We start from the raw sequence: 12,047 nt of genomic DNA, 5'->3' as shown, positions 1-12,047 counted from the left end.
AGAGCCCGGGGTATGCCTTTGACCATGGATCCTGGATTGGGTGTCAGGTTCTTACACGAAGCGACTCCCATCTGACCTCCGCAACCTTTGTAGGCAAACTTAACCCGTATTGGATCTACGTTGACACATCCAATTGTCTGAATGTGCAGGTTTCCCCACGATGTTTTCCCGCACCGTTAAGAATCAGGGCAAGCTGTTAGTCGATAAAAAAGAGGTACAACAATAGCAAAGCAAGTTATCTCATTTCTTAATGTATCACGTGATACATTACTGCACGCGACTCGTCCAAATTAATTTGATGGAGTCCTTGGACGCGGATCAAAGCGGGTGGATTGTAGAGGGAGACAGTAATGAAGAAATGTTTTATACGAGTGTAATGCCGTGCGGTTCCCGGCACCAGTTCAAAAAACAATAGGACCACTCCATCTCTTACCCATGGATATCGTAAAAGGCGACTAAGTTATAGGCTTACAGACTCGGGATTCTTTGTTTTGGCGATGGGCTAGCAACCTGTCACTATTTGAATCTCAATTCTATCATTAAGGCAAATAACTGAGCGTGGCCTATCAGTATTTTCAAGACTATTGGCTCTGTCTACCCCGCAAGGGATATAGACGTGACCATATGTATGTATGTATGTAATGTTTAGTGGGTTTACAGTTTTGTTCATTGTTGGTCATCAAATGAAAACTGGTTGAGCAGTTTATAAGTTGGAACTGTTACGAGTATTATTGCATGGAACATTAAATGAAATTGATGAATTTCTAATTAACACACGCCTGTCACTTTTTTCCATCATGTCTCCTATCTCGGGTCTGGTGTAAGAGATTTCTTTTGAAATAAGCAGAACCTTTGCAATTTTGTTACTTGTGTTTATCATTCTGGATGCTTTCTGTGTACATAAATAAATAAATAGAAAGCACACATAATTTACCGTCAATAGTTGAGTCTAGTAAGGAATCAACCAAGAATAACAATAAAGAGTAGTTAGCTATGAATCGAGGAGTGTAAACTTACTATTAGGAAAAAACGCTATATCTCAGAGGAGAATTAAAATATTAAAAATTAAGGGATTTTTTCAAATGTTTTATATTTTTACATCAAGTTATATCTAAAATTTAAATTACTTCACTATCTTATCAAGGATTCAACAAAATTTTCTTCGGTATATGAAAACGCGTATTAATTTGATATATTTTAACATTAGCTTAATCTCTCCCTAAAATATTTATATTTAATTTGTACCCTAAATGAAGGACGGTTTAGGACTTGCGGAACTCCCAAGTACCCTCCATTTGGGGTTCCATAACAAAGTTTAACTTCCAAATCGAGGGATCTCAAATAACATTCCCGAATGTAAAAGGGGAATAATTTCGTTACGCTCATTTCAATATTAAATTGATTTCTGCCGTTAATTATGCCGTTTTAGAAAATTAATGCCAGACGGAGTATACGTTAATTTGTTAATAGCATCTCTACATACATACATACATATAAAACGTCTATATCCCTTGCGAGATAGACAGAGCCAATCATCTTGAAAATACTGATAGGCTACGTTCAGCTTTTGGCTTGATGATAGAATTGAGATTCAAATAGTTTCAAGTTGCTAGCCTATTGACCTAAAAGAAGAATCCCAAGTTTATAAGCCTATCCCTTAGTCGCCTTTTACCACATCCATAGGAACGAGATGGAGTGGTCCTATCCTTTTTTTTGTTGGTGCCACACGACATACTATATCGTTTGTCCGAATTGCGTCTTCTTCCTCAGAATTCTACTTTAAACTGTACTACATCTTTTCACCTGCATTCTAATAATTTACACTCATTGAATTAACTTAATTGAAAAATCGAAACATTTCCCAAATACCGGTTAGAACCGGTAAATCTGTTGTCGCTTTAACCGGCCATAACCGGATAGAACCGGGCGCGGACATTAGAGACCACTTAACTTATGAAAAGCTTTTTAAGCGCGCGCCAGTATTTGCTGAGCGCTCCAAACTAGAATGCACTATTACGAGAATGAGGTGTGTGGTATGAGCGGAGAGCGATTTAACCCCTAAGTAAAAAAAGGGAGTTGTTTTGGACATCATCACTAAAGCTTAGGCCTAGTTTCTATTGTGTGCTGATACTAGAAAAGAGTTTATAATCTATCTATATAATGTAACTGAATGTTTTGTCATTATAAAACCTTGAATAAAAAAGATGTACACTGCACTGCATGTTTATAATATGAAATAATAGGGTAGAATTTATTACAACAAACAAACTTCAGGTTCTAATTTCATATAGTGTTGTTTCAGATTTAGAAAACACTCGAGAAACGTTACATAAGATGCAGATAGTGGTGTTTTTTTTTTACAATATAACTATTGTAAAGGATTGTTAGATAGAATTATAGTCTGGCTTGTTAATAATAGTATGTTAAAGGCCCGAACGTTCGACTAGTAGAGAATGCCTTATAAGTACTTATAAGAAAGTCCACCTATTGTACATTACAATTGCATAAATTTCAATAAATAAATAATGTCAAATTGCGGTGGTCTTGTAATGTATTATATCTCACCTCGTTTGATGAGACGCACATAGATCAACCTAGATGCCGAGTACCGTCAAAATGTAAAAAGCCAATTGAAAAATGTTCGTACCCGTACTCCTCTGAAACAGCTTGACCGATTTTCATGAAATTTTGTGACAATATTGAGTAGGTGTGAGAATCGGCCAACACCTAATTTTCATGCCCCTTAGTGATAAGTGTTGTCCAACCTTAACATTATTTTTTTAACTAGAAATTACTGTAAATTGTTTATATGGCAAAACAACGTTTGCCGGGACAGCTAGTACAGGTATATAAACTACGCCAAAATGTGGTCGATTTTCAAACATTTGTTGTTTTATAAATAGACTAGTAGCCGCCCGCGACTTCGTCCGCGTGGAATCATTCCCGCGGGGACTCCGGAATAAAAAGTAGCCTACATGTTATACTGAGTCTTCAGCTACCTACATACCAAATTTCATCGTAATCGTTTCAGTAGTTTTTGCGTGAAAGAGTAACGAACATCCACACTGACATCCTGACATACTCACAAACTTTCGCATTTATAATATAAGTAGGATACTAAAATATTGAAAATTTTAATTACTTCAACTACCGGTAATCAGCCGCCTATGTATCTCACGAAATTTGTTTGTTACTATTATATACTTTCATTCACCTATTTATCACTTAATTTTATCAACACATTGACCCGAGGCAACTTGGTAAATTCCTGAGTGCACTTGACAACATACAATTACGATGAAAGACAAAATTGATTATCATCTGTTTTTTTTTTAAATTATATTATTGACAAATAAGATTGCACATTATGAGGCTCAATTAATGTGATATAAATATTTCGGGGGTCAGACAAGATATCGATTATATAAGAAAAATACGTCCATAGGTCGTGAGCTGTTAATAAACACATTTTAGGGTTACGCACTTTAAAATTTACTTCGTTAACCCTTATTTGGCGAATAGCGAATATCATCGTTGAGCTAGTATCTCGTAACTCAAATCTCGATGTTACTTCGAGGCTAACTCAATCTGTGTAACATAAATACATACATAAAATCACGCCTCTTCCTCGGAGGGGTAGGCAGAGACTACATCTTTCCACTTGCCACGATCTCTGCACACTTCCTCCGCTTCATCCACATTCATAACTCTCTTCATGCAAGGTCGGCGGTTTCGGGTACTCTTGACCTGACCCTTTACCAGGACGTCCTTAATTTGATCAAAATACGTTCGTCTAGGTCTTCCCACTCCGACCTTTCCCTCCACACTCAATCAATCTGTGTAATATGTCCCCTATATATTATTTATTTATTTAGTTGGATGTAAATCATAGAATTTAGATTGTAACTGTTGCCAGTTTATAAAATGTTTTTTCCTGTTTGACAATTTGTATAAATTTTTTATACAATTTGATGCATTTTTCCCTTATTCGCAGTTCATAGCAGGAGACGCGCGACGCCGCTTTCATCGCGCGTAAAACTATCTATGTTTCGCTTGTTATTATGTCATGAAATGGAACAGCGATAGTTTTTCGCGCAATAAAAATGGCGTCCCGCGTACCACGCTACGGCGGTTAGAGGCGATATTTAAAAAAAACCGGTGCATACAACGCGAAATTGTTTAATTGATAGAATATTGTACTGAACTCATGGCATAATTTGTAATTATAATAAATTGGTAAGGTTTTTATCTGTTTTCAACAATGTAAGTTCGTTAACGAACACAAAACAGTGCATATCAGGTGATTAATATCTGCATAACATAACATACATATAATCACGTCTATATCCCTTGCGGGGCAGGCAGAGCTAACAGCCATCAAAAGACTGAAAGGCCACGCTCAGCTGCTCGGCTTAAAAAAAATCGGTAACTAACGGCTTGACCAATTATCATGAAATTTTGTTAGCATATTGAGTAGGTCTGAGAATCGGCCAACATCTACCTTTCATACCCCTTAGTGATAAGGGTTGTCCATCCTTAACATTTTTTTTAACTAGAAATTACTTAAAAAGATTTATATGGCAAAATAACGTTTGCCGGGACAGCTAGTGACGTACTGCTCCAATCGCCTTTCTATTTAAATTTCCTTTCACCCTAAGATTGACTGGAAGAGATTGCTTTAGCGATAAGTCCGTGTTCAAACATTCATGACTGATACTGGCCACTTAGAAAAAAAGAAAAACCAAAATAGAATATTAAGTCAGATGTTGTTTAAAAAAGCATGTTATTGTGAAATATCAGTCCATTGTAGTTCATATTAGTTAAGTTCATTAATAGATCCTAATTTGTATCTTATCTTGTTCAGTGTTATATTTAAGCAAATGCAGTTTTACTTTTATCATCATAAAGTCCCACCGTCAATTTCCCAAAATCAAACCAAGATCAACTTTAACAGTCCGCCTTTGAATTTTTTTTCTGTTTTTCTTTTTCTTATGGTGCAATTAAGAGTCTGTCTATCAATCTAGTTTTAGAATAGAATAGAATATATTTATTCTCAAAATTCGATACAAGTTATCACTTATTGACGTCACATCACTTAAATCTAATCATAACTACTACCGCTTCCAAAGCGCACGTGTAGAAGAAGCGGCGGAACAAACTGCACTGCAGCATTTGCGTCGGACGTCAATTCATTTGAAAAGGATACATCCTGAGATTGCCGCCTTTGTCACCAATGGCCAATAATTTCTGTATTGGGTCCCAGGCCAGGGCGGTGGGTGAGAACGGGAACCCATGCCGGAAGGTCTGAAACAATGGAAAAAATATTGTTAAATTTTTTTAAGTTTCTTCTTTATGCCGTGTGGTTCCCGGCACCATTACAAAAAAGAATAGGAACACTCCATCTCTTTCCCACGGACGTCGTAAAAGGCGACTAAGGGATAGGCTTATAAACTTGGGATTCCTCTTTTAGGCGATGGGCTAGCAACCTGTCACTATTTGCATCTCAATTCTATTATAACGCCAAACAGCTGAACATGGCCTATCAGTCTTTTCAAGACTGCTGGCTCTGTCTACCCCGCAAGGGATAAAGACGTGATTATATGTATTTATGTATGGAAATATCGTACAACAAGGAACAATTACGTCACACATGCATCCAGCAATTTGACAATAAGAAACATTTTTAACATTTTGCAAACACATCGAATCGAACATACAACATCCAACGTTGTTGTCCAGAATGTTGAATTTAACTGAATAAATTAATCTCAATGCCATCATTAAGCCGAGCAGCTGAACGTGGCCATTCAGTCTTTTCGGGACTATTGGCTCTGTCTACCCCGTAAGGGTTATAGACGTGACTATATGTATGTATGTATAAATTAATTTGGTGTATTCAACACATTTTTTTTTATTCAGCTGAATTGCTAGCTAAATAATTATTAGCTTCCTATTTGTCAACAAAATATTTCTAATCGAATGACTGTCCATGCGGGTGATATCAACCAGGTGAATTTAATATATATTTTGTTTTGTTCATCATTTTCTTTTGAGAAACTTATTCGAGTGGAATAATTCGTCTCAAACGAGGCCTATTTCTTAGACCACATTCGCTGAGCTGAACAAAAGGATACTAGGTTTATTATGTTTGTTTTTGTGACTTTATCGTCCATTTATAAACCTAATTAATTGAACGTGCCGTGTGGTTCCCGGCAGTACCATGTGGTTGCCGACACTAATAAACAAAAAAGAATAGGACCACTCCGTCTCGTTCCCATGGATATCGTTAAAGGCGACTAAGGGATAGGCTTATAAACTTGGGATTATTCTTTTAGCAATCTGTCGCTATTTGAATCTCAATTCTACCAGTAAGCCAAACAGCTGAACGTGGCCTACCAGTCTTTTCAAGACTGTTGGCTCTGTCTACCCTGAAAGGGATATAGACAAGTTTATACGCCACGAAATCTATAGCAAACATATGAAGTGTCATTTCTAAACTTCCATAAGCCACACGGCATCATACATCAAATCCAATTATACAATACAATTCCAAAAAAAATATCAAAAGAAAGCTTAATAATTTAATCAAAACAGCGTCTTACCTATCTCTTCGCAAACAACAAAGTGCATGCAAAAACATTTCATCTCTTATCATTCTCGTATTGTTTACAAACAACTGATAACGGACACTGTGAGTATAAAAGGTGAGGAGCTGATGATGAGCTGGACATTCGGAGACATGAAGGTGATATTTGTGGTTGCCGTTCTGACGGTGGCGGCTGGCTCCATCGTCAAAGATGATTTCAAAGATTACCTTATCTCCAAGGAACCTTTGGGTGAGTTATTTTAATACAGATACTTTATTTGCTATAATACATACATACATACATACATATCATCACGTCTATATCCCTTACGGGGTAGACAGAGCCAACAGTCTTGAAAAGACTGAAAGGCCACGTTCAGCTATTTGGCTTAATGATAGAATTGAGATTCAAATAGTGACAGGTTGCTAGCCTGTCGCCTAAAAAAGAATCCCATGTTTGTAAGCCTATCCCTTAGTCGCCTTTTACGACATCCATGGGAAAGAGATGGAGTGGTCCTATTCTTTTTTTTTATTGGTGCCGGGAACCACACGGCACATTCACGGCAAGGCATATTTGCTATAAATGCGGTACAATTATAGGTGTTACAAAACATATACATTTCGCGCATTTAACCAGTCATGGCATGCAAACCTTTTTTTAAGCTGAACTGAGCGATAGTTCTTTGGTATTTTTTTATTATATCTCTAACTTGTGCCCGCGACTTCTTCCGCCTGGAATAGTTATTTTGGGCATCATTGAAGCCCCCAAGGATGAATAATTTTCCCGGATTCTCTCACATTTTCCATTATTTCTTTGCTCCTTATAGTTACAGCGTGATGTTATATAGCCTAAAGCCTTCCTCGATAAATGGTCTATTCAACACAAAAATAATTTTTCAATTCGAACCAGTAGTTCCTGAGATTAGCGCGTTCAAACAAGCAAACGCTTCAGCTTTATAATATTAGTATAAATACAATTATTATTTTTCTTTAATTATTTTTAATTTCTCTCGTCATTTACTGTGCCCAGGATCTTTCGATGACTGCGATCAACATCATCAGATCATTTTTCACCTATCATTATTATAGGCAGTCTCTCTTCGCTAAAGACATTATTTTTAGTGTTATCCATACATATTTCTATGGCGTTATCAAATAAAAAAGGGCCTGTCTGTTTTTTATTTCAACCTTTCAGTTTAGAGTTCAGAACGTGCAAATCGGTCTATGTGTATATTATTTTTTCTATCTTTTAATATTTTTTTTTGTATGCTAATTTTAACCTGTTGGCTCTGTCTACCCCGCAGATATAGACGAGATTATATGTATGTATGCCAAGTTTCAACATAAGTTTCGGCTGTGGCTTGATAAATATGTCACCTTTCTGATTACAAAGTATATTTGAGGTCAAACACGGACCCTAAGTTCCGAACGCATCCGGGACAAATGACAATGGAATACATACATACATACATATAATCACGTCTATATCCCTTGCGGGGTAGACAGAACCTTCCCTTGCGGGGTAGACAGAACCTTCAGTCTTGTAAAGACTGATAGGCCACGTTCAGCTATTTGGCTTTAAGATAGGATTGAGATTCAAATAGTGACAGGTTGCTAGCCCATCGCCTAAAAGAAGAATCCCAAGTTTATAAGCCTACCCCTTAGTCGCCTTTTACGACATCCATGGGAAAGAGATGGAGTGGTCCTTTTTTGTATTGGTGCCGGGAACCACACGGCACTTGAATTGAATGATGACATAAATATTACTGTTCAAAATTTTTCAGTTCATTGATGATGATGAGTGTATTTCGTTTAAGAATATATTTTTTTTTTCAACAGTTAATCTAGATGCAAAGACCAAAGAAATATGCATTCTGAAGCTCTTGAACCACATCCTGCAGCCGACCATGTACGAGGACATCAGGGAAATCGCCCGCGAGTTCGTTCTCGAAGACAATATGGATAAATTTTTGGTAAGAACATATCCCTCGTATTTAGAGTGTAAATGGTCATATACTTGGAATTTATGACTTTTCAACCACTGAACTCGGAATTATATATGACTTTTTCATATGCCACAAACAATACTTTTCAACCACTGAACTCGGAATTATATATGACTTTTTCATATGCCACAAACAATAAGATATTTGTACATCTCAAAGAACATAATTAGAACTTTAACAAATTGGACAGAATTTTTTTTGCCGTAATTTGTTTTTTATTTTTATATCAGTAATTCTTGACCAATCATTTTCTACAAATATTAGTTGATAGTTAATTCTTACTTCCAGAAAGTGGAAGTAGTAAAGGACTTCATCAGTTTGTACAAGCTGGGCTTGCTCCCCCGTGGCGAGGTCTTCGTCAACACCAATGAAAAGCACCTGCGAGAGGCCATCTCCGTCTTCCGCGTGCTGTACTTCGCCAAAGACTTCGACACCTTCATCAAGACCGCCTGCTGGCTCCGAGAGAGGATCAACAGCGGCATGTTTGTCTACTGCCTCCACGTCGCCGTTGTCCACAGAACTGACTGCAATGGCGTCGTTCTTCCTGCACCTTACGAGATCTACCCATTCCTGTTCGTCGATAGCCACATCATCAGGAAGGTTCATATGCTCAAGATGACCAAAGGATGGTTGGACCCCATACTGAAGGACTACTATGGTATCACAATCAAGGATAATAATCTTGTTATCGTCGATTGGCGGAAGGGGGTTCGTCACGCTCTCACCGAGAATGACCGCCTGTCTTACTTCACTGAAGACATCGACCTCAGCACTTACTTGTACAATATGCATGTGAACTACCCCAGCTGGATGACTGATGATATCTACAACGTGAACAAGGAACGCCGCGGTGAGGTCATGGCTTACATGACCACACAACTCCTAGCTAGGAACAGGTTGGAGCGTTTGACCTGGGGAATGTGTGATGTGAAGCCGCTGAACTGGGAGAAGCCGATCAAGGAGGGAGTCTGGCCTAAGATCATGTTGCACACGGGTGATGAGATGCCGGTGAGGATGAACAATGTAGACTTCAATAATGAAGAGAACATCAGAATTAGGCACGTTGTTGACGACATCGACCACATGATCCGCCATGCGATATTGACTGGACGCCTTACCATGGTAAGTTTGAACTAACTTATTTCGAGGCTGACACAATTTGTGAAATATGTCAAAAATATTTATTTTGTGTTATTTTCATTTGAACATAACACAACACCAGTGCCGTGTGGTTATCAGCACCAATACAAAAAAGAATAGGACCACTCCATCCCTTTCCCATGGATGTCGTAAGAGGCGACTAAGGGATAGGCTTACAAACTTAGGATTCTTTTTTAGGCGATGGGCTAGCAACCTGTCACTATTTGAGTCTCAATTCTATCATTAAGCCAAATAGCAGAACGAAGCCATTCAGTCTTTTTAAGACTGTTGGCTCTGTCTACCCCGCAAGGGATATAGACGTGACCATATGTACGTATGTACGTATGTATGTATGTATAAATAAATATGGTGTAACATTTGGGGTAATTAGAGATATTTAAAGAAGGAAATCAATAATATTTGTTTAATATTTCAGCGCGATGGTACCATGCTCACTCTGAAGAAGCCTGAAGATTTCGAGACCCTGGCCAGGCTGGTATTGGGTGGAATTGGCCTGAAACATGACGATGCCAAGGTCATGAATCTTGTCATCTTACTCAGAAAAATGCTTAGTTACGGAACGTACAACAATAACAAGTAAGCATAGAAACTCTAATGGTTCACTGTTTATGGTCAGCTCTTGCTGAGTAAGATAGTTTAAAACACAATTATTTATAAATTCCAAACTTATTACAAGTAGGTACTACATTCATTGAATTTTTCCATCTTGCAGATATACATACGTGCCTACCGCTCTGGATATGTACAGAACTTGCCTGCGCGATCCGGTCTACTGGAAGCTCATGAAGCGCATCACTGAGTACTTCATCATGTACAAGAACCTTTTGCCAAGATACACTCGCGAGGACCTGTCCTTCCCTGGGGTCAAAGTGGAGCATATCGAGACCGACAAGCTGGTCACCTTCATGGACGAATTCGACCTCGACATCACCAACTCCGTCTACTTAGACCAAAGCGAGATGCAGAAACATCGTTCTGACATGGTCTTTGTCGCTCGCATGCGTCGCCTCAACCACCATCCCTTCAAGGTTTCCATTGAAATCAATTCCGACAAAGCTACAGACGCCGTGGTGCGCGTCTTCCTCGGACCCAAGTACGACTGCATGGGTCGTCTCATCGAGCTCAACGACAAGCGTTTCGACATGGTCGAAATCGACAGTTTCGTCTACAAACTTGACACTGGAAAGAACACTATCGTGCGCAACTCTCAAGAGATGCATGGCGTTATTGAGCAGAGACCCTGGACCAGGACTATGTGGCAACGCGCTTCAGACTCCACTGGCTCTGGAGTCACTAACATCGATAGCTGGTGGTACAAGAGCCGCATTGGATTCCCACACAGGCTGCTCCTGCCTCTTGGCCACGTCGGCGGAATGTCTCTCCAATTATTCGTGATTGTGACGCCTATCCGATTGGGCCAGGTTCTTCCCACCGTCGACTTGGACACTATGAAGTCTCGCAAGATGTGCCCATGGACTACTTGCGTTGACACCATGCCCCTCGGCTTCCCCTTCGACAGGTACATCGATGAGCGGGTGTTCTACAACAGCAACATCAAATTCTTTGACGTTAAGGTGTTCAACAAGGATCTTACCAACAACAATGTTGTTAAGGATGTGGACACTTCAGACATGGTGATGAGGCGTGATGACCTGACCTTCTTGGACAAAGACTTGCTGGTCAGAAGGTCCTACAGGGACGTGATGCTAACGAGCGCCGAAAACATGTCACATATGTGAACTTAAAAGTAAATATACTTAAATTTTGTTAATTATTATTGCATAAATTAAAAGCATTAACTAATACTTGGTTCTTTTATTTATTGATTGTCTTTGTTAACGTTTTAAACTAAATGTCACTTTAGTTCCTTTGTATTGCATATGTATGTATGAGTACCCGAAACGTCTACCGAGCTTGCATGAAGAGAGTTATGAATGTGGATGAAGCGAAGGAAGTATGCAAATGGAAATATTTAGTCTCTGCCTATCCCTCCGGGGAAAAAGGCCTGATTTTGTGTTATGTTTATGTTATGTATTGCATATAAACTTATAGGGATGTAAAGTCTTGATTTCAAATAACAGCAAAAGAAACAAGTTTATAAAAACACATTAGTGTATTTTACTGAATCCTATACGCATAAAATTATAGTCATGCTATTCCACTTTAACAAAGTTATAATGAACATGTAAATCCCTGTAATCTCCCTTAAACCTTTGCCTTAATATATAATATATAAAAAAGACGTATTTATATCATGTATTTCTTTCTTACGGAGTAAACGGACCAAGCAAGCC

At 38.5% G+C, this 12,047-nt stretch overlaps 2 protein-coding genes across 5 annotated transcripts in view; one reads left to right on the top strand and one right to left on the bottom strand.

Annotated features, from left to right (window-relative positions):
* The window catches only part of LOC132902007 (syntaxin-binding protein 5), a 259,683-nt gene that overhangs the window by 64,973 nt on the left and 182,663 nt on the right, over window positions 1-12,047 (bottom strand). For all 4 annotated transcript variants that reach the window (XM_060945531.1, XM_060945534.1, XM_060945532.1 and 1 more), the window contains exon 2: window positions 5,207-5,304. In XM_060945531.1, coding sequence (XP_060801514.1) covers window positions 5,207-5,304 — 98 coding nt within the window. The remainder of the gene's footprint in view (window positions 1-5,206; window positions 5,305-12,047) is intronic.
* Window positions 6,717-11,558, top strand: LOC106134095 (basic juvenile hormone-suppressible protein 1). Its single transcript, XM_013334052.2, has 5 exons — window positions 6,717-6,836; window positions 8,426-8,559; window positions 8,881-9,714; window positions 10,169-10,329; window positions 10,466-11,558. The coding sequence occupies exons 1-5, from the start codon at window positions 6,719-6,721 to the stop codon at window positions 11,490-11,492; spliced, it is 2,274 nt and encodes a 757-aa protein (XP_013189506.2). The 5' UTR covers window positions 6,717-6,718; the 3' UTR covers window positions 11,493-11,558.

This window comes from Amyelois transitella, chromosome 8 (genome assembly GCF_032362555.1).
Source record: "Amyelois transitella isolate CPQ chromosome 8, ilAmyTran1.1, whole genome shotgun sequence".
Taxonomy (NCBI): Eukaryota; Metazoa; Arthropoda; class Insecta; order Lepidoptera; family Pyralidae; genus Amyelois; species Amyelois transitella.
This window is presented reverse-complemented; position numbering and strand designations above follow the sequence as displayed.

Bases quoted from the DNA above. Each gene is read 5' to 3' on its own strand.
- LOC106134095 (XM_013334052.2), top strand. From the start codon at position 6,719: ATGAGCTGGACATTCGGAGACATGAAGGTGATATTTGTGGTTGCCGTT. The intron at 9,715-10,168 runs GTAAGTTTGAAC...TTAATATTTCAG, and splicing joins TGACTGGACGCCTTACCATG to CGCGATGGTACCATGCTCAC. The intron at 10,330-10,465 runs GTAAGCATAGAA...TCCATCTTGCAG, and splicing joins GGAACGTACAACAATAACAA to ATATACATACGTGCCTACCG.